The following is a 20603-nucleotide window of genomic DNA, read 5'->3' as shown; positions in this document are numbered from 1 at the left end:
AAAGAGCTATTTGATAAACCACTATTTTATGGTTTATATTGTGTTTAATTGAGTGATTTTTATCAAATTCTTGCCCACTTATTCATATGATTTGCATGATTTTACAATTCCTTCATAGTTTAGTTCTATGGTTGAAACCTTGCTTCCTAGAAATCTTTTAATTACGTATTTTAATTCCCCTTTATACCATTCGATGCCGTGATCCGTGTGATTAAGTGTTTCAGGCTTTATAGGGTAGGAATGACTTAGAGAATGGAGAGGAAGCTTGCAAAAAGGGAAGGAGCACAAGACATAAAGGAGACAACTAGCGAATAGCGACGCGCACGCACGGCTGACGCGTGCGCGCGATTTAGACAAAATCATAGCAACGCGTACGCGTGCCTGACAAGACAAGACAAAATTCCTATTGAATTTATTATTATTCCTATTGAATTTATTTTTACCACCTTAGCTAACCATTATATTTATTATTATTCCTATTGAATTTATAAATAGATCGATTAATAGATTGTTTCTATTAATCCACTAGTTAATACAAGACAAGACAAAATTCCTTCTCATTCTACACGTCCTTTTTCTGAAAAATGGTTCTTTTTGCTTTCGGGAAATTTCATTTTGTTTCTTTTTCCTAAAAAGGAAATTCTAACCAATCGGGAAGTATGGATTATGGAATCTATAATTCTATATTGTGTGACACTCCAAACGAAAGTACAAAATTACTACAAACTGCAAAGTACTACAAAGCATGTTCATGCTGATCCAAAGTATCTTCATTTCATTCCTCCAATTAACCGCTTTTTCATTTTTGCTGGGACTGAAAAAGAAATAGGGATCATCAATTCATGATAATGGGAACCTTCACCACCATAGGCCCACTCTTCCACCTTTGCGGCGGACAACATAATCTTCCAATTCAACAACGATCTTCCAATCACCACCACGAATTCAAACCCTTCTTCACTTGCTTTTCCACCAATAACAACAACAATGCATTTTCTTCCACCACCACCTTTTTCCACCGCCATAGGTTTCTTTCTCATGTGGTTGCTGCTTCTGAAATCGGCACGCCTATCGTGGAATCCTCCCCTCATCAATGCTCTGATGATCTGCTTTTCACCAAGATTTTCCCAATCAAGAGAACGCAAATGGTTCTCAACTTAACCTTCTAATATATGAAACAATGTTGTTTGAACACGAAAATATTTTTGATATGCATATTATGTGTTTTTGTTAATGTCTATGCATGAGTATGTGCATGGTTTTCTAAGAAATTGTTGGGGAATATACTCGGAAGAGAAAAAAAAAAGATTGATAATGGTATCCGTCAACTTATGTTACAAAATTTCCCCCTTACTTGTAACTTAACATGCCTTGTGTGGAAGTGGAATGTATCTCAGCATATTTTGGCGTTTGCCATTACGGGATTGTTGTCTTGATTGTAATGAAATCTTGCAGATGGAGGGAATGATTTTCGTGAGATTAGATCAGAGTAAGGAATTGAGGAATTGGGAGCTTACAGTGGGTTGCAATCTACCTGGAAAATGGATTCTTCATTGGGGAGTTTCCTATGTTGATGACATTGGGAGGTACTTAGTACATATTATTGTTGATTTCTCTTTGTATTTACTATTTTCATTTTGAGTATTTTTTGTTTCGGAATTTGGTGAGGAAAATAAATAAATAAATAACTAAATAGAATTCTTTTCAAATCATTTCACACTGCTTATATTTTTTAAAATCATGAAAAAAGAAAATATGAAGACAAAACACAAAACAAATAAGCTCTAAGAACTCTCTTTCCTTTAAGTTTGAAAACCATGTTGTTGTATGTTAATTGATAATGTTAGTGACCCTATAATGTTCTTGATTCTTGCAGGGAGTGGGATAAACCTCCTTGTGATATGATACCGCCTGGATCTGTTACTATAAAGGTAGACAATGGCTTCATGGCCTGCCATGATCACTTATGCTGCGTGCTCATTATTCGCATGGCAAAAGTTTGAGTTGGAAAGTAAAAATTTCAGGACTATGCAATAGAGACACCCCTGAAAAAGTCATCAATATCTGCTGATGAAGGAGATACATTTTATGAAGTCAAGATTGATCTTAAGCCCGACAGCAAAATTTCCACAATTAATTTTGTTCTCAAGGTTTAGGTTTAACAATTACAAGTTGTATCTGTTTTGTTGTTAGTAGTAGATAACTTGATGGATCTTGGAATCCTTTTGACTGAACATTGTTTTTCTTCCTTTCGCTGCTTCCGTTTGCTACTTTGGTTTTCCGAATTTGGTTGATTTAGGATGGCGAAAATGGAGCTTGGCATCAATATAAGGGAAGAGATTTCAAAGTTCCTTTGCCCAAATACCTTAAGACACCTAAAAGGGGCTTTAGTTTATGGCCAGGTTTCTGAAATCATTGCATGTTGTGATTTTATTTACTTTGCTGATAAAGTGTATATTACCTTCTCATTTAGTGCTCTGAGGGTATCAAATTAATCATTATCCTGTGATGCAGCTCCTGATTTGTAGTTTCATTACTTGTAGGAGGTTTGACAAAGATATCTAACATTCTCCTGAAGTCAATAACAACAGTTCACAATGATCAAGATAAAAGCAGTGAGCTAATTAATCCAAAACAGGAAAATGGTCAACTAGAAGGTTTCTGTATAGAAGTGCCTATCACAAAGGAGATTGATTTCAATAACTCTGTTACTGTCTCTGTTAAAAAGTGTTATCAGTCTGAGACATTAAAAAATGTCCTATATTTAGAAACTGACCTACCTGGAGATATTGTACTTCACTGGGGACTTTGCAGGGGCAATTCAAGAAGGTGGGAAGTTCCACCTGGTCCTCATCCACCAGGAACAGTACCGTATAAAGACAAAGCTTTGAGATCTCAACTGCAGGTACAGTGCTGACAAACTGTGAATTTTTCTTTCAATGTTTTAGAACATAGCCTTAAGCTATCAAAATAATTTGAATTCTGTTCTTCCGCTGGCGTGGTCCTCACCATTCATGCATTCTATGAAGATATAGGCATGCTTAATACTTCCAATAGACTTTAAACTTGATTTTTGCACCATGTGATTTTCTGTTGCAAGAGGTTGATTTTGTTTAAATTATATGCAGACTACTGACCGGATGCATTGTACTCTCTCTTTCATTTTACTACAGTTTCTTTTTTAGACACTGGTGTAAGTTTATATACCTTAATGGATACATGCATACTATTGAAGCAACATTGCATTCAAGAACTTTGTACTTGCTCTTGTTATTTTCCCTTATTATTTTTCTTTTAAAAACTTAAAAGTTGAGTTATATTTTGTTGATGGGGATATAGGCATTATTGTTGTAGTTAAATGTTTTTCTTTCTTTTTCTCATTATACATCTATTTGGCCATCCTATTTTGTAGGCAGGAGACAGTACAAAAGGATCTTCTCTACAAATCACTTTAGGCGAAGGGTTTTCAGGATTTGCTTTTGTTCTTAAGCAAAATGAAACTTGGTTCAAATGCATGGGAAATGACTTTTACGTCTCTCTCTTGGATTCTAATAGCATTCATAAAGAGGACCAACCAGAAGGTGTGGAGAGGGAAGTGACCAAGGGGACAAGTCAAGAAGCTTCTTTCCTTTCATTTACTGATGGAATATTCGGCGAAATAAGGAATTTGGTGACAGACATTTCCGCTAATAAGAACAGAAAGATAAAATCGAAAGAGCCACAAGAAAGCATTCTTCAAGAAATTGAAAGACTTGCTGCTGAAGCCTATAATATGTTCAAAAGCTCGGTTTCAACTTTCTCAGATGTAACTTCTACACTAGAGCCTGAGGCCACTGTTGTGGAGCCTGAGGCCGCTGTTGTGGAACCTGAACCTGCTGTTGGATCAAGAATATCGACTCTAGTTCCAAAAGTATGTTCTGCAGAAGGCACGGGATATGAAATATTATGCCAAGGGTTTAACTGGGAATCTCATAAATCTGGAAGATGGTATGTGGAGCTTAAGGATAAGGCTTCAGAGCTAGCATCACTTGGTTTTACTGTAGTTTGGTTACCGCCGTGCACTGAGTCTGTTTCACCTGAAGGATACATGCCAAGGGATTTATATAACTTAAATTCAAGGTACTACGTCAAAAGTAGTATAACCATTTAGTTGCTGGCATTAATCTTATTTTAGAACTTATAATAGAAGGACTAGTGTTATCCAAATTGCACTCCAAATATGACCATCATTCACAAAATTGAGTAGCAGATAATGTGGTTTTTCATCTGTATATTTATATAATACATGAGGAAACAATTGAGTAGAATGGAATGGAGATCCATGCCTGCTGTTTTGATATTCAAAATGGAATGGAGTAAAGTGACCACTCCGTTATTTAGAAATTAGTGTAGAAAGGAATGGAATGCATAGTTTTGTCATAAGAGAAGGGAAAAAAAATGAGGAATTCTACGCTTCTCCCCATTTTGGGCGAAGAAAAATAAAATAATATGACGAAATGTTATAAAATTCATTTCATGCTTTTCCATTCCATAGTTTCCACTATTATGTATTCAAAAGATGAAACTTTTAATTTTTTTTCCGTCTCAGTCCATTCGATTTTCATCTCTTTCCACCAATCCAAACATAGTCTTAATCTTGAACTCAAAGGATAGATAACCAGCAAAACACATTCAAGAAAAGGAACTGGTGCATGAGTTGTAACAACCTTTCTTTTTTAATAAATATCAGATACGGAAACATTGATGAACTGAAGGATTTGGTGAAAAAATTTCATGAACTTGGAATAAAAACTTTAGGAGATGCTGTTTTAAATCACCGTTGTGCTCATTATCAGAATCCTAACGGTGTTTGGAACTTATTTGGAGGGCGTCTCAACTGGGATGAACGTGCAATTGTTGCTGATGATCCTCATTTTCAGGTTTGTTAGTGAAAGTTCTGGATGTGTGTTTTGTAATTTATTCTCTCTAACTTCGTATTAATTAGTAATAATCCTAAATCATAATCAGATAAAGGGTTCTCTACTTTCTCTATAACACTCCTGGTGAATGTCCGGGTTGTATGATATTGTTATATTGCTGGGTGAACTTTGATACATAATTGATGTCATTCCTTGCCATACAGGGTAGGGGAAACAAGAGTAGTGGAGAGAATTTTGATGCTGCACCAAATATTGATCATTCACAGGAATTTGTGAGAAAGGATATTATAGAATGGTTATGCTGGTTGAGGTTGATATCTCATACCCCTTCTTTTTTTCTTTCTTAGTATTAACAGAAGTGCTGTCAGGGAAAATTTTGATACAGTTGCACAATCAAATTTTTTGGTAGATCATAGATTCTAGTCAAATTATGAGTCGTGTTTCCCTATTATCTTACCTTAGAAAGGTGGCAAGGCGTATGTAGGGCTAGAATCCGATGGAATTGTTTGGTAATATGTTAAAAATGAGCTATGTCTTGACTATGGACCAATAGCTATCTGTTGGCCTGGTACACACTTGATTAGGCATGCTATTTACTCTCTGCTTTCCCAAAATGTCAGGGATAGATTTGAAATTTAGAAGTATTCATAATGAATTCTGTGTGCTTCTTTATGGTGTAATAGTCAACTGACCAATAGTCCGCCCATTTCTTCTTTTCCTTTGTTCTCTCTATTTTTGGGAAGAGAAGCACAGTGGAGTCTTTATACTAAGTAGTATTTCTAAATCGATGAATATATGTTGCTGAATTGCTGCTGATCCCAAATGGACAACCTATTAAGCCCGATTTGTAACTATCCCAGTACATGTAGGACCGGGACTTTAAGGCATAGAGATGGAGAAACCTTGTCTCCACTGTTCCCATATTCTGGGTGGACCGAAAATATAGAGAAAAACTATCTTGGGACATAAATAGGTTTATTATTTTTTGTTTTGGGATAGTATCAAAATTCAAAACACAGCCTTACAAATAGGTATCTCCAATCTTTCTTTTGAGGAAGCTAAACTGAACAGCATTACAGATTTAGATGCTCGGAAGGACTCTCTTTCTCATAAAAATCAGATATCTGAGATCATTTGCACTTTGTCGATTAGTGGCCCTAACTAGTCCTACTCCTGTGTCCTGTAAAGTTTCATTAAAATTATGTTTTTCTATTATGATTGTTATTTTGGTTTGGATAGAGCATACCAGTTTCTTATATTTTGTGACTTTCAGAAAAGAAGTTGGATATGATGGATGGAGGCTTGACTTTGCCAGAGGATTTTGGGGTGGCTATGTAAAGGACTACATTCAGGCAAGTGACCCTTATTTTGCTGTAGGAGAGTTTTGGGATTCCCTGAGTTACACAGATGGTGAATTGGATCATAATCAAGATGCTCATAGGCAGAGGATAGTTGATTGGATCAATGCTACCAATGGCACTGCTGGTGCATTTGATGTTACAACCAAAGGGATTCTTCACTCTGTAAACACTTACTCAGGCATTTCTTATTTTAACAGCGTCTGTTCAATTTTTTATTTTTATTTTTTGTATTTTCCATTCCATTAACCCCTTTTGCACGGTTTAAGAGCTGACTTATTTCAATGGTTTACTTACCTCAAGTTTCACCTATTTTTTGAAAGGGTGAAAAAATGTGCTTTTGACATTGTTCTAGCATATGCATGCTGTTAACATTTGTTGTCTGACAAAACCTTGAGAATTGGCGCCGCTTATTTTTTCCTGGAGAATAGAAAAGACGATCAACCGTAATGTCTAACAAGCTAGTCCCTTTGCTATATCATCAAAAGGATTTTAGGACATAGATGGATCTATTTCTAGGTAGTTCAAATTGGCCTCTATCAAAAACACAATAAAGACAAATTCCAGCAAAAAGCTGACAAGGGCTTAACTTGTCCTACCTTGTATTTTATATGTATTTTTAAGTTTTGATTTGATGGACCAATTAGTGAGGGGTTAAGTTCAATTGAATCATTTGATAAGTCTTGCACACAATGGAAGTTATGCTCCAAGGGTGTGCTCAACTCCTTAGTTTTGTACTTTACTTTCTCGTGCACTTTAATCTTTAATCGTATTTTTGAAATTTGTCTCCATTTAGGCATTTGAAAGATGTGAATACTGGCGATTGTCTGATAGTGGTGGAAATCCACCAGGAGTTATGGGGTGGTGGCCATCTCATGCTGTTACCTTTATTGAAAATCATGACACTGGTTCCACCCAGGTTTGAACTTGCACCTTGGCAAAATTCAAAACTTATTGTTAGTCATTTTGCTTGGAATTTCTTAAGACTTTTGGTGTAGATCTGCATTATTGCATGCAAATATTTAGTTGAATAGTAGTCTAATCAATCAAACCTTGTAATATTTTGATTTTAGTTTTGATGAGCAAACGTTATTTTGAATAATCATTCAAGTAATAGGTGTAAAAGGTGATTACTTTTGCAAATATGGTAATAGTTGAATGGATATTTGTGTAAAAGTTTCTCTTACGGGTTTAATTTGTGTGGACTTCAATGTATTAAAGTTTTACCTAGACCACCAAATTATATACTACCACATCATCACAGTAACCATCTTCCACACACTCACTGTTTGACTGCTCTTCCATAGGGATGGATTTCATTGATTATACCTTGATATTCTTAGCGCATTTTACATAAAATCTATATAACTATCCATGAGTTCATCATAAAAAATCTCTAGAAAATATTAGTAGATAAGATTGAAGCTTTTGTTAATTGTTTAGCTATTTGTAAGTGAATTTCGGATAACTCTTTTGGAACTGTTAATACAATGAAGCCAAATTTCGAATAATAGGCATTTTAGTATTGAGATATCATACTGAAGTTATGATGCTTGCAGGAACCCTTATCATTTTGCTATGGTTTGGTAATGATAAAAGTATTAATTCTCTTTTATCAACATCAAGTAAAATATTTTTAATATGTTCTCCTGAAGGGTCATTGGAGATTTCCAAGTGGAAAAGAAATGGAGGGATATGCTTACATTCTTACTCACCCTGGAACTCCATCAGTGTTCTTGGACCACATTTTCTCTCACAATAAAACAGAAGTAGGAACACTTATATCTATCAGGACTAGGAACAAGATCCACTGCAGGAGTGTGGTAAGTATAAGAATATATCCGTGCTTGAATACTGGTAATGTATAGGAAACTTTCCAATATTTTTTGGGAATGTGTGTGGTGTTATGAATTTTTGGTATGCATCCTTTTTTCGTTAATAGTTGTTTTTATAATCTTTCTGGTTGTTGCTCTCTATAGTGCTTGGAAGATATAGTATAGAGTTTAATTAAAATCCTCTATGAATTGACAGTAACATCCAATCAAGTGTTGTTATATACACACAATTAGTTAACTTTACCCCAATTGTCTATAAACTATTTTTTGTTTATGTAACAATACCTAGATGAATGCCTATGTAATATTGAACATTGATAGTGCTTAGAAATTAAACTCTCTTGTGTATGTGCATGCACGTAGAAACAAATATCATATGCATGCTTACAAGTTCATGATTCTCTTAATTAAACAGTGAGGGTATTATTTAGTTGTTAATTAATATGATGTTATGCACAAATACTGAAGATTTGATATTGTTGGAAAACTGACCTTAATCTTTGCATATGCTTTAAGGTTCAGATTGTTAAGGCAGAATGGGATGTTTATGCATCTATCATTGATGAAAAAATTGCCATGAAGATTGGACCTGGCCACTTTGAACCCCCTGCTGGCTCCCAAAACTGGTCCTTAGCTATTGCGGGAAGAGACTATAAAATTTGGGAGGCAAAATAACTTATTTCATCATTACTCATTAGTATATAGAAAGGTATATAGTATGTTTATGAACAAGAAAGTAAGCTTATGTACTCGAGGATAATATGCTGTAAAATTCGGATATGGCAGGCTCCAATATTAGAGTGAGTTTTGTCACGCTATTAGTCACTTAGTCACATAGCCATCTTTTTTTTTTTTTTTTGTTGTCTTTGAAAAAAATTAGAACATAGGGGCTAAAAGAAAATACAAAACAAGAATCAAGTTGGCAATACTAAGTCCGTACTGAAAACGTCTCGCAACTGTTGCCAAGACTCCAGCCGCTCCACCAAATCAATCCCATCCCAAGCCCCTCTCTTAGCTAGCAGGTCAGCAGTTGAATTTGCTTCCCTTCTCACTAGACTAAAATGAACTTTCCATTTCAAAGCCAACTCTTTAATTTTCAACACTAGATCACCATCAGTGTTAGTTGGCCGATCAGAATCAAATTGAAGTCTTAGATAAACTTTCATCGAGTCAGTTTTGATTATATGAATGATTTTAACCCACATTCCCAAGTAAGAACCAAATCCCTCCAAAGAGCAAAAAGTTCACACCTGAAAATTTTCCAATTAGGGAGACATCCTGAGCAACCTTTTCTCCAAGTTCTATTTTTATCCCAAAGAAGACAACCAAATCCCTCAAGATTGTACTCATGGTAAATGTTGGCATCACAATTTATTTTGACCATATCTTTTGGAGGAGGAGACCAAACCACACTATCATCAGGTCAGGTTCATGAAGGAGGTGGTTTGAGCGGCTGAAATTTTCCAGCTCCTGAGCAAGCCTCCTGGCAGAGAAGGTAACTTTATGATCAGACCACTCCTCTTCGGGATTAAAAATTTGCTAATTTCTATTACACCAAATCTATTATATACCTGCGAAAAAAGTGAAATCAGCTTGCACCATCCGACGCTGGAAAATATCCAAGGGGTTCACTAAACCAGTCATAGAGCTGCTGATGCCGAACAAGGACACACTCAGAATGGACCACACGTTTCAAGCTCAATAACACTCAAAAAAGCAATGATAAGCTGACTCTTTTGACCATTGCAGCGAGGGTAGAGATCCGGCATTGCTATCTCGCACCGAAATCGAAAAGCTACTGTGGCAAGTTCCTGGATGCAGAGCCAAACAAGAACCTTCAATTTTTCTGGAATTTTTGGGCGCCACAACCAGTTTCAATTGATGTGGGTATCCCAATGGTATTTCCTTTGCAAGGGCCAAATATATCCCTCTTTTGTTGAGTAGGTTTTGGTAGAGGATGAAGACCACCACCATCCAGGATTACCACCAATGTGAGGAGTCATACCAAGAATGAAATTTTTAATATCCAAGGAAAGAAGAGTGGCCAACGAATCCAAATGCCAAACAAAATTAAAACAAATATCTTCTAGGTTACTATGAATATCTGAAATGTGGACAAAAGAGAGAAGTTTTCCAATATACCTAAGAAGACTCCAAGAATCATGCCAAACTGATTGATGAAGGGAGCCTATACACCAAGAAAAATCATCCTTCAAAAATTAAGCGCCAAAGCAACACTATGTCAACAGTTAGAAGCGTTTGTGGAATCTTAAAATCCAAGCTACAACAACGCTCTATGTATTTTATTGACATGAGTGTAATCCATAATTTATCGTTAAAGAATTTGCCAGACCAGCTTGCCTAACAAAGCCAAATTCACACGGTGAGCATCTCTAAAACCAAGGCCACCATATTTCTTGGGAGTGATAAGAGTTTCTAACTAGAAAGTCTACTTCGGATCTTTTTAATAACATTATGTGCCCCTCTTTTAGAGACATGAGAATGACTAAGATCTACTCCAAGATACTTTTTTAAATTCTGAGTAAATTTGATGCTAGAGATACCAGTAAATATGCTTGTGAATAAATGAGACATTCTTTGAACATAGAGCCTTTGATTTGTGGAGATTAACCTTCATGTCGAAAGCCTTGCAGAAAGTGTTAAGAACATCCATAATCAATGCAACTTGGGACATTGTGGCCTTACAAAAAAGGAGGTCATCAGCAAACATAAGGTGAGAAATAGACTGGTCCCTCGAGAAATAACTATCGAAGACTAAATTCTATTTGAAACTTTATGAGCAATCAAGTAAGCTAACCGCTCTATGCAAAGTAGAAAGAGGTAAGGGGACATGGGATCTCCTTGCCTTAAACCACGCTTAGGGCAAAAAACTGGGAAGTCTACTGCCATTCTAAAGAAGAGAGAGAGATAACGAGCAAACACAGTTCATAATAAGTCTAATAGTGCTTTGAGGAAAACCAATACTGCTTAGAGAATGCTCAAGAAACAGCCAATCTATTATGTCATAAGCCTTTTCCAAATCAATCTTAAAAGTCAAAGCACCTTTCTTGGATTTGGTTCTCTTCATAAAGTGCAAAATTTCTTGTGCAATGATGATATTATCCGTAGTTTCTTTCCCAGGTATAAAATCCCGTTGTAAAAGGCCTATCATCTCCTCAAGATACGGACGAAATCTATTAACAATCACCTTTGTGATAATCTTATAGACCACATTACACAAATTGATAGGCTGAAAGTCCCTCGTGTGGTTAGCATTCTCAGTCTTGGGAATAAGAAAAATCAGTGTCTCAAACATATGTCAATCGATAAGTTCTCCGGAGAAGGCTCTCTAAACAATATGCCAAATATAGTGAGCAATAAGATTCCAATATTCTTTAAAAAGGAAAGCTTAGAATCCATTAGGTCCAGGAGCTTTATAAGAATTCATTCCCATCATAGCATTCTTCACATCGACAAGGGAAATGGGCTCAGTCAGCCGATTGCAAGCATTAGAGCTCAACTGAGGGAGAGGAATGTTCCCAGAGCATCAATATCAACTTGTTCTTGAGAATAAAAAGGACCTTGAAAGAACTTAACTGCTTTCGCTTTGATTATATCATTCTCAATGATCCAAGTTCCATCATCCAAAAAAATACATTGATCTTATTCCGTTTCTCCTTATAAGTGTTTGCAAATAGAAAATTTTGGTGTTTCTATCATCGAATTTTATCCACTGCTCTCTAGATTTCTGGTACCAAAGAATCTCTTTTGAAGAAGAACTCTATTATATTCCTCATTCAAACTTCTTTCCTCTTTCCAGAACATTGAAGAGGATTAATTCTTTAACAGAGACTGAATATGCTTAATCTTATCTTCCAATTTCTTCTTTCTGACAAAAATATTGTAAAAAATCTCCTTATTGAACTTGGTCGCCCCTGCTAAACCTTCCAAAGGCTAGAGGTCACCAACAGAGAGCCTTTCTTCCAAGCATTATTTCCTATACCAGCAAACCCAGGATGGGTTATCCAAGCAGCTTGGAATCTAAAAAGTCTTGGTTCAGACAACTTTTTAAAAACTCTTTAGTTTCGAATAAAAATGGGACACTGATCCGAAAGCAATCTATTAAGCACCTCCACATAAGTTTCTGGAAAAAGGTTACACCATTCTAGGTTGGTTAAAATACGATCTAATTTTTTAGCAATATCCATGCCCCACGCACCCTTTTGTACCAGGTAAATGATCTCTCAATAGCACCTGGGTCCATTAAGTCACAATAATCCACTGTTTCGGAAAAGAAAGCAGCTCTTTAGGTATGAAATTTCCCCCTTTGACCTTATTTGGAAGTAGAATATCATTAAAATCTATTGCAACAAGATATGGACAAAAAATGTTATCAGCTAAAGATTTGAGAAAGCTCCATTGCTCTGTCCTTTGACCAACAATAGGACTGCCATAAACAGCGGTGAAGCACCAACTACTGCAACCCCAACGAACTTCAATGGTAACACATTGATTCTGAATACTTCGAACACAACACTGATTAACTGGAAATTTGGTTAGAACCCAAATTCCACCACTGTGACCTGAAGCTTCAGAGCAACCAATAACACAATAGCCAAGTCCAAACCAAAAGGATCTAACTCCATTAAAGATGACATGAGTTTTTAACAAAATAAAAAAAGCCATACTATATTTTCTAATAAGCTCTTTGTAATGAACCCGAGCCATTTTATTAGAAGCTCCTCTAACATTCCACTTCAAACAATTCAAAACTATCCATAAAATGAATAATGAAGATAAAGAAGAACCAACCACAGATCATTCTATGGGCATGTTCAAGCGGTTTGGATTGGATTGGATTTGCGGTTTTATAAATTAAAAAAATTAAATACATATAACAAGTCTCAACATCAAATTCTAAAAAAATCAACAATGACATAAGAAGTTTCAATAATATCTTAAAAAGCCAACGATAACATAACAATAGAAATAAAATGATATGTTAGTTAAAATAAATAAATAAATAACATTCTGAACATAAAATATTTATTAAATAATAATAATACATAAATAATATAAAAATGTATAAAAAATTGAACATGTTATAAATATAATTGTAAATATAATAAAAAATAATAATATTATAATACATTGTGTGGTTTGAATTGGATTTGATTAGTTATGAAAAGTAGATCCAAAATCCGATCCGATCCGATCCAGCGGTTTGATCGGTTTAGTGCGATTTTAATCGATTTTCGGTGTGGATTAGATTAGATGAGCGGTTTAATTTAGATCGGTTTGGATTGAACACTCTACTAGAAGGTGCTTCAGGCAGTCTGGCAGCATGCATATTTTTTGTCATAACTGTTTTCGTTGTCGGAAAAGCTTGCAAAGATACGGTCCTTGTTCTTTTCCTAAGATAAAAAAAACTGATGGAGTTGAGGATTCTGTCCCTTTACAAAGTACAACGTCATTTTTCTTTTCGGTCTAGCCTTGTTTAATATCACTAGGTTTGTTTTTTGATTTATTGCTATATGGGCCAAGCTCAGTAGATCTTTTGGATACTTGAAAACCTTTTTGCACCCTTTTTAGACCATTACCTCCCTTAGAAGATGGACCTATAGCAGATGGGTCCACTTTCTTTTTGCCTTTTCGATTTGAAACCCGAACCCACTCTCCCTTCTCAACCAATTCCTTTTATTTAGGAGGATTTTCATGTAACATAATCTCTTCTAATGCCTCCAATCCCTGATTATTTGCCTTACCATTATTATTCTTACCAAATTCAAACAAGCTTCAATTTCGGTTCTGATCCAGTTCACTTTTTCTACCCTCTGCCAATGACACAGGTTGTAGCGGCGCCATCACAGTCGGCTCCACATCCTCTTTTACACCACGATTCTTGGTGCAATCCTTTTTAACATGGCCAAAGAAATTGCATTTTCGACAAATAAGATCCAAATTTTCATACTCAACAGTAAATTTTGGCTCCATCAACAATGATTCCAGAGACCACTGGGAGACCCAAGTCGATCTAAATACACGCTCGCATAAAATTTTCTCTTCCACTTCCTTTGTAGCTAGATCAATTGTGATAGGTGTCCCTATGCCCGAAGCTATTCTCCTCATAACTCTTTGTTGGTAATACAATATGTTCAAGTCTGTAATGCGTATCCAAACTGGAGTGGAACCAAAAGATTTTTCATTTGGTTAAAAGGTAGAAGACCATGGTTTCATCGCTACAAAATAGCCACAATCATCCAAGGTCCACCTATCAGGATATTGTCCCTATTTTCTGCCAAGTCATACTTCACAAGGAAGTATCCAAACCCCACATCCATAATGTCATAACCTCCTTTTAGTCTCCATATGCTTTTCAACCAATGAACAAGAGCAATACAATTGAAGTGTTTGCCAAGCACTTTGATAACAATGAAACCTAATAGGGCTCCGCCAAGACCTTTCGTCCTTCTTTAGAGAACATAATGACAGGAGGAGAAAGATCCCTTTGTTTTCCAGACACCACTGCAAGTAAATCTCTATCCAAAGAGTCATCAACAACCAAAGGCTTCGATTGTAAATTTCCTACTACTTTGTCTTTGAAGGAGACTTTGGATCCTTTAACCCCCTCCATAGTCCATACACTGGAAGCACCTACCCCATCACTCTCCCCCTCATTATTACTGTCGGCATGATCGGAAGTCTCACTGTGTTTCCCTTTCTCATCGCTTTGCTCTCTTCCGCTCGCACATTTTCTTTCTTCACCGCTCATGTCTAATCTTCAGTCTAAAGTTGATCACGTTGATTATAGCATTTTAAAAAGTATGGTTAAAATTAAAGTAATATCTTTGTATTGTTAAACAATATTTTTTAAATAGTGTTTCTTGAAAAAAGTGTTACCAAAATATTTAAAAAAATCTAATTTTAACGGTGGGTAAAGTTCTATTTTGATTACCAATGTTCGGACTAAATCGTAATTTGGTTTCTAATATTTTAAATGTCATATTTTAATATTAAAAAATTTTAAACGGATTTAATATTGTCCTGCTATTAAATTGACACGAATAATTAACATATTGAATATGCAATATAATATTCAATTTTAGTACGTAAGTAAAATTGACATTCCAACGATTATCAATATAAATAATTTTTCTTAGATTTTGGAGCGTTGTTGATTGATTGTTAGGGTTTGAGATTTTATACAAAAAAGAGAATCAAAAGAAAAGTGTTACAAAAAAATTTTTTTTGGTTATATTTCTCTAACACATAAAAATAAGAAGATTTAATTAACTAAAAATGTTGTTAACATTTATGTCACTTATTCCATTAATTATTCATATCAAATTTAAAAGTGGAACAACATTAGATCCGTTTGAAACTTTTTGGGATTAAAATAAAATGTTTAAAATGTTAGGGGTCTAAACTAGAATTTAGCTCAAACATTGAAGACTAAAAAGTAATTTACCTTTTTAACAATACTTACATAAGAAATTCTTAGGCCAGCAGATTTTAGTAGTTTTGCTCATCATTTGACCAGTACAAAGACTAAATTATCTTTAACAAATAAATTTTATTAATTTATGAGTGTAAACTCTGAAAAATGTAGGTACAACTGTATTGATTCATGTAAAATTTTAATAAATATATGTATAGATTGTATATTTTTTGTGTGCAAGACGTCTGTAAATATAAATACAAATTATTACTAACCAAATGCAGATAAAAAATAATATTTTTTAGTCATATAACATTGCTATTTACATAGCTACTATAGTGAATTCACCTCGTGTAAATATATACATTTTGACGCATAGAGATGATAATGTATACCCATGTTCAAATCTACTTAATATACTAAAATTAGATTTTTCCCCAACTAATAAAACTGAGGTGTCAATTTCTCATGAATTCGTTTTTCCTCCAAAATGAGTACACTATTCTCTCTTCTAAATTTATTTTAGAAAAATATCTTTATTATAATTGTATCTTAATTAGCATTTAATGAATTTAATGCATTATTAAACTACGTATCAATTATTAATCAAAAATATTTTTAATTATTTTAATAATAATAATAATAATAATAATAATAATAATAATAATACAATATGATATGATAATGATATGATAATGGCACCAATTACTCTAATCATGATAAAAAAAATTTATTCTAATCATGATATGATAAAATCTTATGATATTACAAAACAAATATATGTTGTATAACGTAAATAATACAAAATTAATTTAAAAATAACCAATTTATATTTTTCTTCTAAATTTATTTTAGAAAAATATCTTTATTATAATTATATTATAATATTACAATTAGTATCTAATGAATAATGTATAAATATACTATTTTAGGAAAATATATTTATTATAATTATATAAAATTAATATTTAATGTATTATTGATGCTAGGGCATCTTGGCTAGTTTCACAAGCCATTTTTAGTTTGTTTTAGAGTAATTTCATGCATTTCTTAGGCAATAAGTAAGTATTTGGATGAGAAATTCATGATTGTCTTGATTCAATCAAACATTGTTAATTTTGTGCATTTTCATGAGATTTATGCAAAGAATTGTTTGATGATATGAACGATGCATTATCTTGTGATTAAGGCAATATTTTGATGCATTTTATTTGGTTGATGATAGGTAAAAAGAAGCAAAAGAAGGGAAGAGAAGAAGAAGAGCAAGCAACGTTGGTGGCCAAAGTTGGCTCACCAACGTTGATACAAATGTTGCTCCTGACAGTCTGACTGTGTCTTCTTCAAACAAGAATAACTTGAGCTACAAAGCTCCAAATGAAGTGATTCCAAAAGCATTGGAAAGTAGAAATCTAGAGCTTTCCAAGCATATATGGCACTACATGGTGGACACTAAATTTGAGGGAGAAATCTGGCCCCAAAAGTGCAAAAATGAACATAGTATCAACCTGTACTAAGGCCAGCTGACCTCTTCACCTTCCATGGAGAATAACTCGAGTTTTAGAGCTCCAAATGATGCACTTTCAACGGCATTGGAAAGTAGACATTCAAGGCTTTCCAAAATTATGTAATAGTATGGGGTGGACAATACGTTTGAGCTTCATAATCTGGCATTGTTACCAACGTTGGTGTAAACGTTAGTGTGCCAACGTTGCCTCCAATGTTGCACACCAACGCCAGCGACCCCGTCCCCTTCAAAGGAGCATAACTTGAGTTGTAGATATCCAATTGAGGTGATTTCAGTTGGGTTAGAAAGCGGGCATTCAAAGCTTTCCAACCATATATAATAGTTTATAGTGGCATGAAATTGGCAACATTGACAAGAGGGAAAAGTAGCATTCCAAGGCTTGAGGTGCAACATTATGCAAAAGAAGAAAAGTTCTGGTGCCAACGTTGGAGGAAACGTTGGTACACCAACGTTACCCCCAACGTTTTGCTTTCTGGAAATTGAAAAAAACAATCCACGCGTACGCGTACGTGACTCGCACGTGTGGATAGGCCAACATTGGAGGGAGCGTTGCCAAGCCAACACTGAGGCCAACGTTCGCGATGAGCTTTCAAAAATTGGGGTTGGGAACCTTGCATCGACGCGTACGCGTGGACATACTTTTTCAGCCCAATCATGCGTACGCGTACGCTACCGCCACGCGTACGTGTGACTGCGCGAACGTTGGTGCACCAACATTGAGTCAAACGTTGCTGGCAACACCCAGACTTTATTTTTCTCAAGTAACGTTTGATCCAACATTTTTATACAAACGTGGACACCAACGTTAAGGCTAATTTCATTCCAAAATGCACCAATACAAAATATGAATGATAATTGCCAACGTCCATCATCAAAGAATCACTTCTAAATACTTCAATCAAGGCCAAGGCCCACATCCAAGTATTTGAAGTATTTGAAGATCCAATTGTAGATGGAAAAAAGGTTATAAATAGAAGACTTGTTGAAGATTGAAGGGAGCTCTCGGGAGGCCCTTAGGGGGCTCTGGGAGTTCAGAACTCTGATTTTTATTTTCTCTGCATTTCTTTTTTGTTTTATGTATTTTCTTTTCTTTTCTTTTTTTTCTGTAATTGGGTGTTAGCCAGTCAGAAACCCAATTCGGAGAACTCTCTACATAATTCTCTTTTCTACAATTTTAGTTTACTTCTGCAATGTACTTTTCTTTTTTACTTTCCATTTCCAGAGCTATGAATAACTAAACCCCTTTCATTGGGTTAGGAAGCTCTATTGTAATTCAATGGATCAATAATAGTTTTCATCTTCTTCTTCTCTCTTTTCTCTTGATTTTGTTAGAAAGTTTTCGATCTTAGTTCAATTGGATAGTTGTCTTAACAGAGAAGCTATTCATAATTGGGTTTCCTTTGATCCTTGAGAAAGGGATGAGGGAATCATGTTAGAAAGGCTTTCTCACATTGGATTAGGTTGGGGTTTGGATGGATATTGTGACATTTAATCCTACCAATACCTTGATCTATGAATCTGTGTGGTATAATCAGTGATAACCGAACGTCATCTCTTCCCATGAGCAATTAAATCAAGACATTGGGCAATTGTTCAAGCTTAGAGAGATTGGTGAGCCAAGACATTGGAATCCAATCACCTAAGATTGCCAAGCAAAGTCAATGAATGCATTGATTAAGGAAAAGATGAAAATGATTTGATCTAGAGAATTCAATATCTCCTAAAACCTAATGAATCCCCATTTCTGATCTTACCCATTCTCTTTTACATTCTGCTGTTTACTTTGATGCTCAACAACCCCATTCCCTTTTAATTTCTTGTAATTTAAGCTTCTGCACTTTAATTACCTGCAATTTTCTTTCTGCCCTTTAATTTCTGTCATTTACCTTCAGTTATTTACATTTCTTGCACTTTAAGTTTTTCGCCAATTTACATTCTCCTACATACATTCAATTTCTGATTCAGTTCAACTAGAACAATTCTCCAATTAACGTTGATCAACCAACCAATCCCTGTGGGATTCGACCTCACTCTATAGTGAGTTTTTACTTGACGACAATCTGGTGCACTTGTCGGTGAAAATTTGTTAAGAGACAAGTTTTCGTGTATCAATTATTAAACCAATTATCACTTGAAATATTTTTATTCGTTTTAATTACATTAACTTTAATTATATTGATACAATTCTAATTCTTATTTTATTCAATAATTTTATTAGTGGCAAGTTGTTACCTTAATAGTGACCCATTTATAATAATAATAATAATAATAATAATAATAATAATAATAATAATAATAATATGATAATGATATATATGGAGTTGGGCCGGGTTATTCCATTCATGATAAAAAACAATGATTCTAATTATGATATGATAAAATCATATAATTTTAACAAAACAAATATATAATGTATAACTAACGTAAATAATAAAAAGTTATCTTAATAATTAATAACTAATTTATATATTATTTTTGTTCTAATAAAATCTATATATAGTATTTTTTTGTGTTACATGAACTTAGTTTTGAGAGTTAATTTATTTTTTTAAATTTACTAATTTTAATTTTTTATTAGATATGGACAAATAACAGTATATAAAATACAAAAACTCTTTTAAATACATTATAATAATATTCAACATTTTGTTGATCCGTAAATATATAAACAATCATTTGTAACGTTTTTCTTTCTCTTTTAATTATAAAAATATTTTATATTTTTTATTTAATATTCAATCATGCGTACAATTTCAATCTCATTTCAAAAATATAGATAAAATATATGATAGGACACAACTTGATATAGAATATTTGCATGTCCGACAAGTGTTATTGAATACTTTAGTTTTCTGGACGTTTCTACAGTGGGAAAAGTATATTCAAGACCTTGGTAGACCAGGTAATGAAGTCAATTTTTGGAAAAGATTGGGGCCGGTTCACAAATAATCAAAAGTAGCGGTTGGGGATGGAATTAAGAAAACAACCAAAAGGAGGGGGAGGAGACGAGAATCCGGTATTAATCTAAAGCCCCAGACTCCATTAATAGGTAGGTGAAAGCTGTGTTGGGGTCAGTGTGAAGCTTCGTTTGGTCGAACTACACGAAGACGGAGGTGTACGGTGGTGCACGAAATTGTGAACAATACTTTTCACAACTCTCATAATCCCCGGTCATGAACCCCAAAAAACTTGGTAGCTCAATACCATGGCATTACACAACTTCGCACAACTAACCAGCAAGTGCACTGGGTCGTCCAAGTAATAAACCTTACGCGAGTAAGGGTCGATCCCACGGAGATTGTTAGTATTGAAGCAAGCTATGGTCATCTTGTAAATCTTAGTCAGGCAAACTCAAATGTATATGGGTGATGAACGAAAATAACACAAAGGTAAAGATAGAGATACTTATGTAATTCATTGGTAGGAACTTCAGATAAGCGCATGAAGATACCTTCCCTTCCGTCTCTCTGCTTTCCTACTGTCTTCATCCAATCCTTCTTACTCCTTTCCATGGCAAGCTTGTGTAGG

General features: G+C 34.6%; 1 protein-coding gene across 1 annotated transcript; it reads left to right on the top strand.

Annotated features, from left to right (window-relative positions):
* The first annotated feature begins 798 nt into the window (after positions 1–798).
* On the top strand, positions 799–8939 carry LOC107489304 (alpha-amylase 3, chloroplastic-like). Its single transcript, XM_016110056.3, has 13 exons — positions 799–1148; positions 1456–1586; positions 1877–1931; positions 2025–2150; positions 2300–2402; positions 2544–2905; positions 3413–4119; positions 4730–4919; positions 5123–5229; positions 6193–6442; positions 7074–7196; positions 7933–8100; positions 8629–8939. Exons 1-13 carry the CDS (start codon positions 843–845, stop codon positions 8785–8787), a joined length of 2787 nt encoding a protein of 928 aa, XP_015965542.1. The 5' UTR covers positions 799–842; the 3' UTR covers positions 8788–8939.
* Positions 8940–20603: the final 11664 nt, after the last annotated feature.

The sequence above is a fragment of the Arachis duranensis genome, chromosome 5, assembly GCF_000817695.3.
Source record: "Arachis duranensis cultivar V14167 chromosome 5, aradu.V14167.gnm2.J7QH, whole genome shotgun sequence".
In the NCBI taxonomy this organism is placed as follows: domain Eukaryota; kingdom Viridiplantae; phylum Streptophyta; class Magnoliopsida; order Fabales; family Fabaceae; genus Arachis; species Arachis duranensis.
Note: the sequence above shows the minus strand (reverse complement) of the source record. Positions and strands in the feature narration are given on the sequence as shown.

What these genes read in the sequence shown, in the direction of transcription:
- LOC107489304 (XM_016110056.3), top strand. Translation starts at nt 843, where the DNA reads ATGATAATGGGAACCTTCACCACCATAGGCCCACTCTTCCACCTTTGC. An exon ending in TATGTTGATGACATTGGGAG is followed by an intron (nt 1,587 to 1,876) that starts GTACTTAGTACA and finishes TGATTCTTGCAG; the next exon opens with GGAGTGGGATAAACCTCCTT. An exon ending in TTATATAACTTAAATTCAAG is followed by an intron (nt 4,120 to 4,729) that starts GTACTACGTCAA and finishes AATAAATATCAG; the next exon opens with ATACGGAAACATTGATGAAC.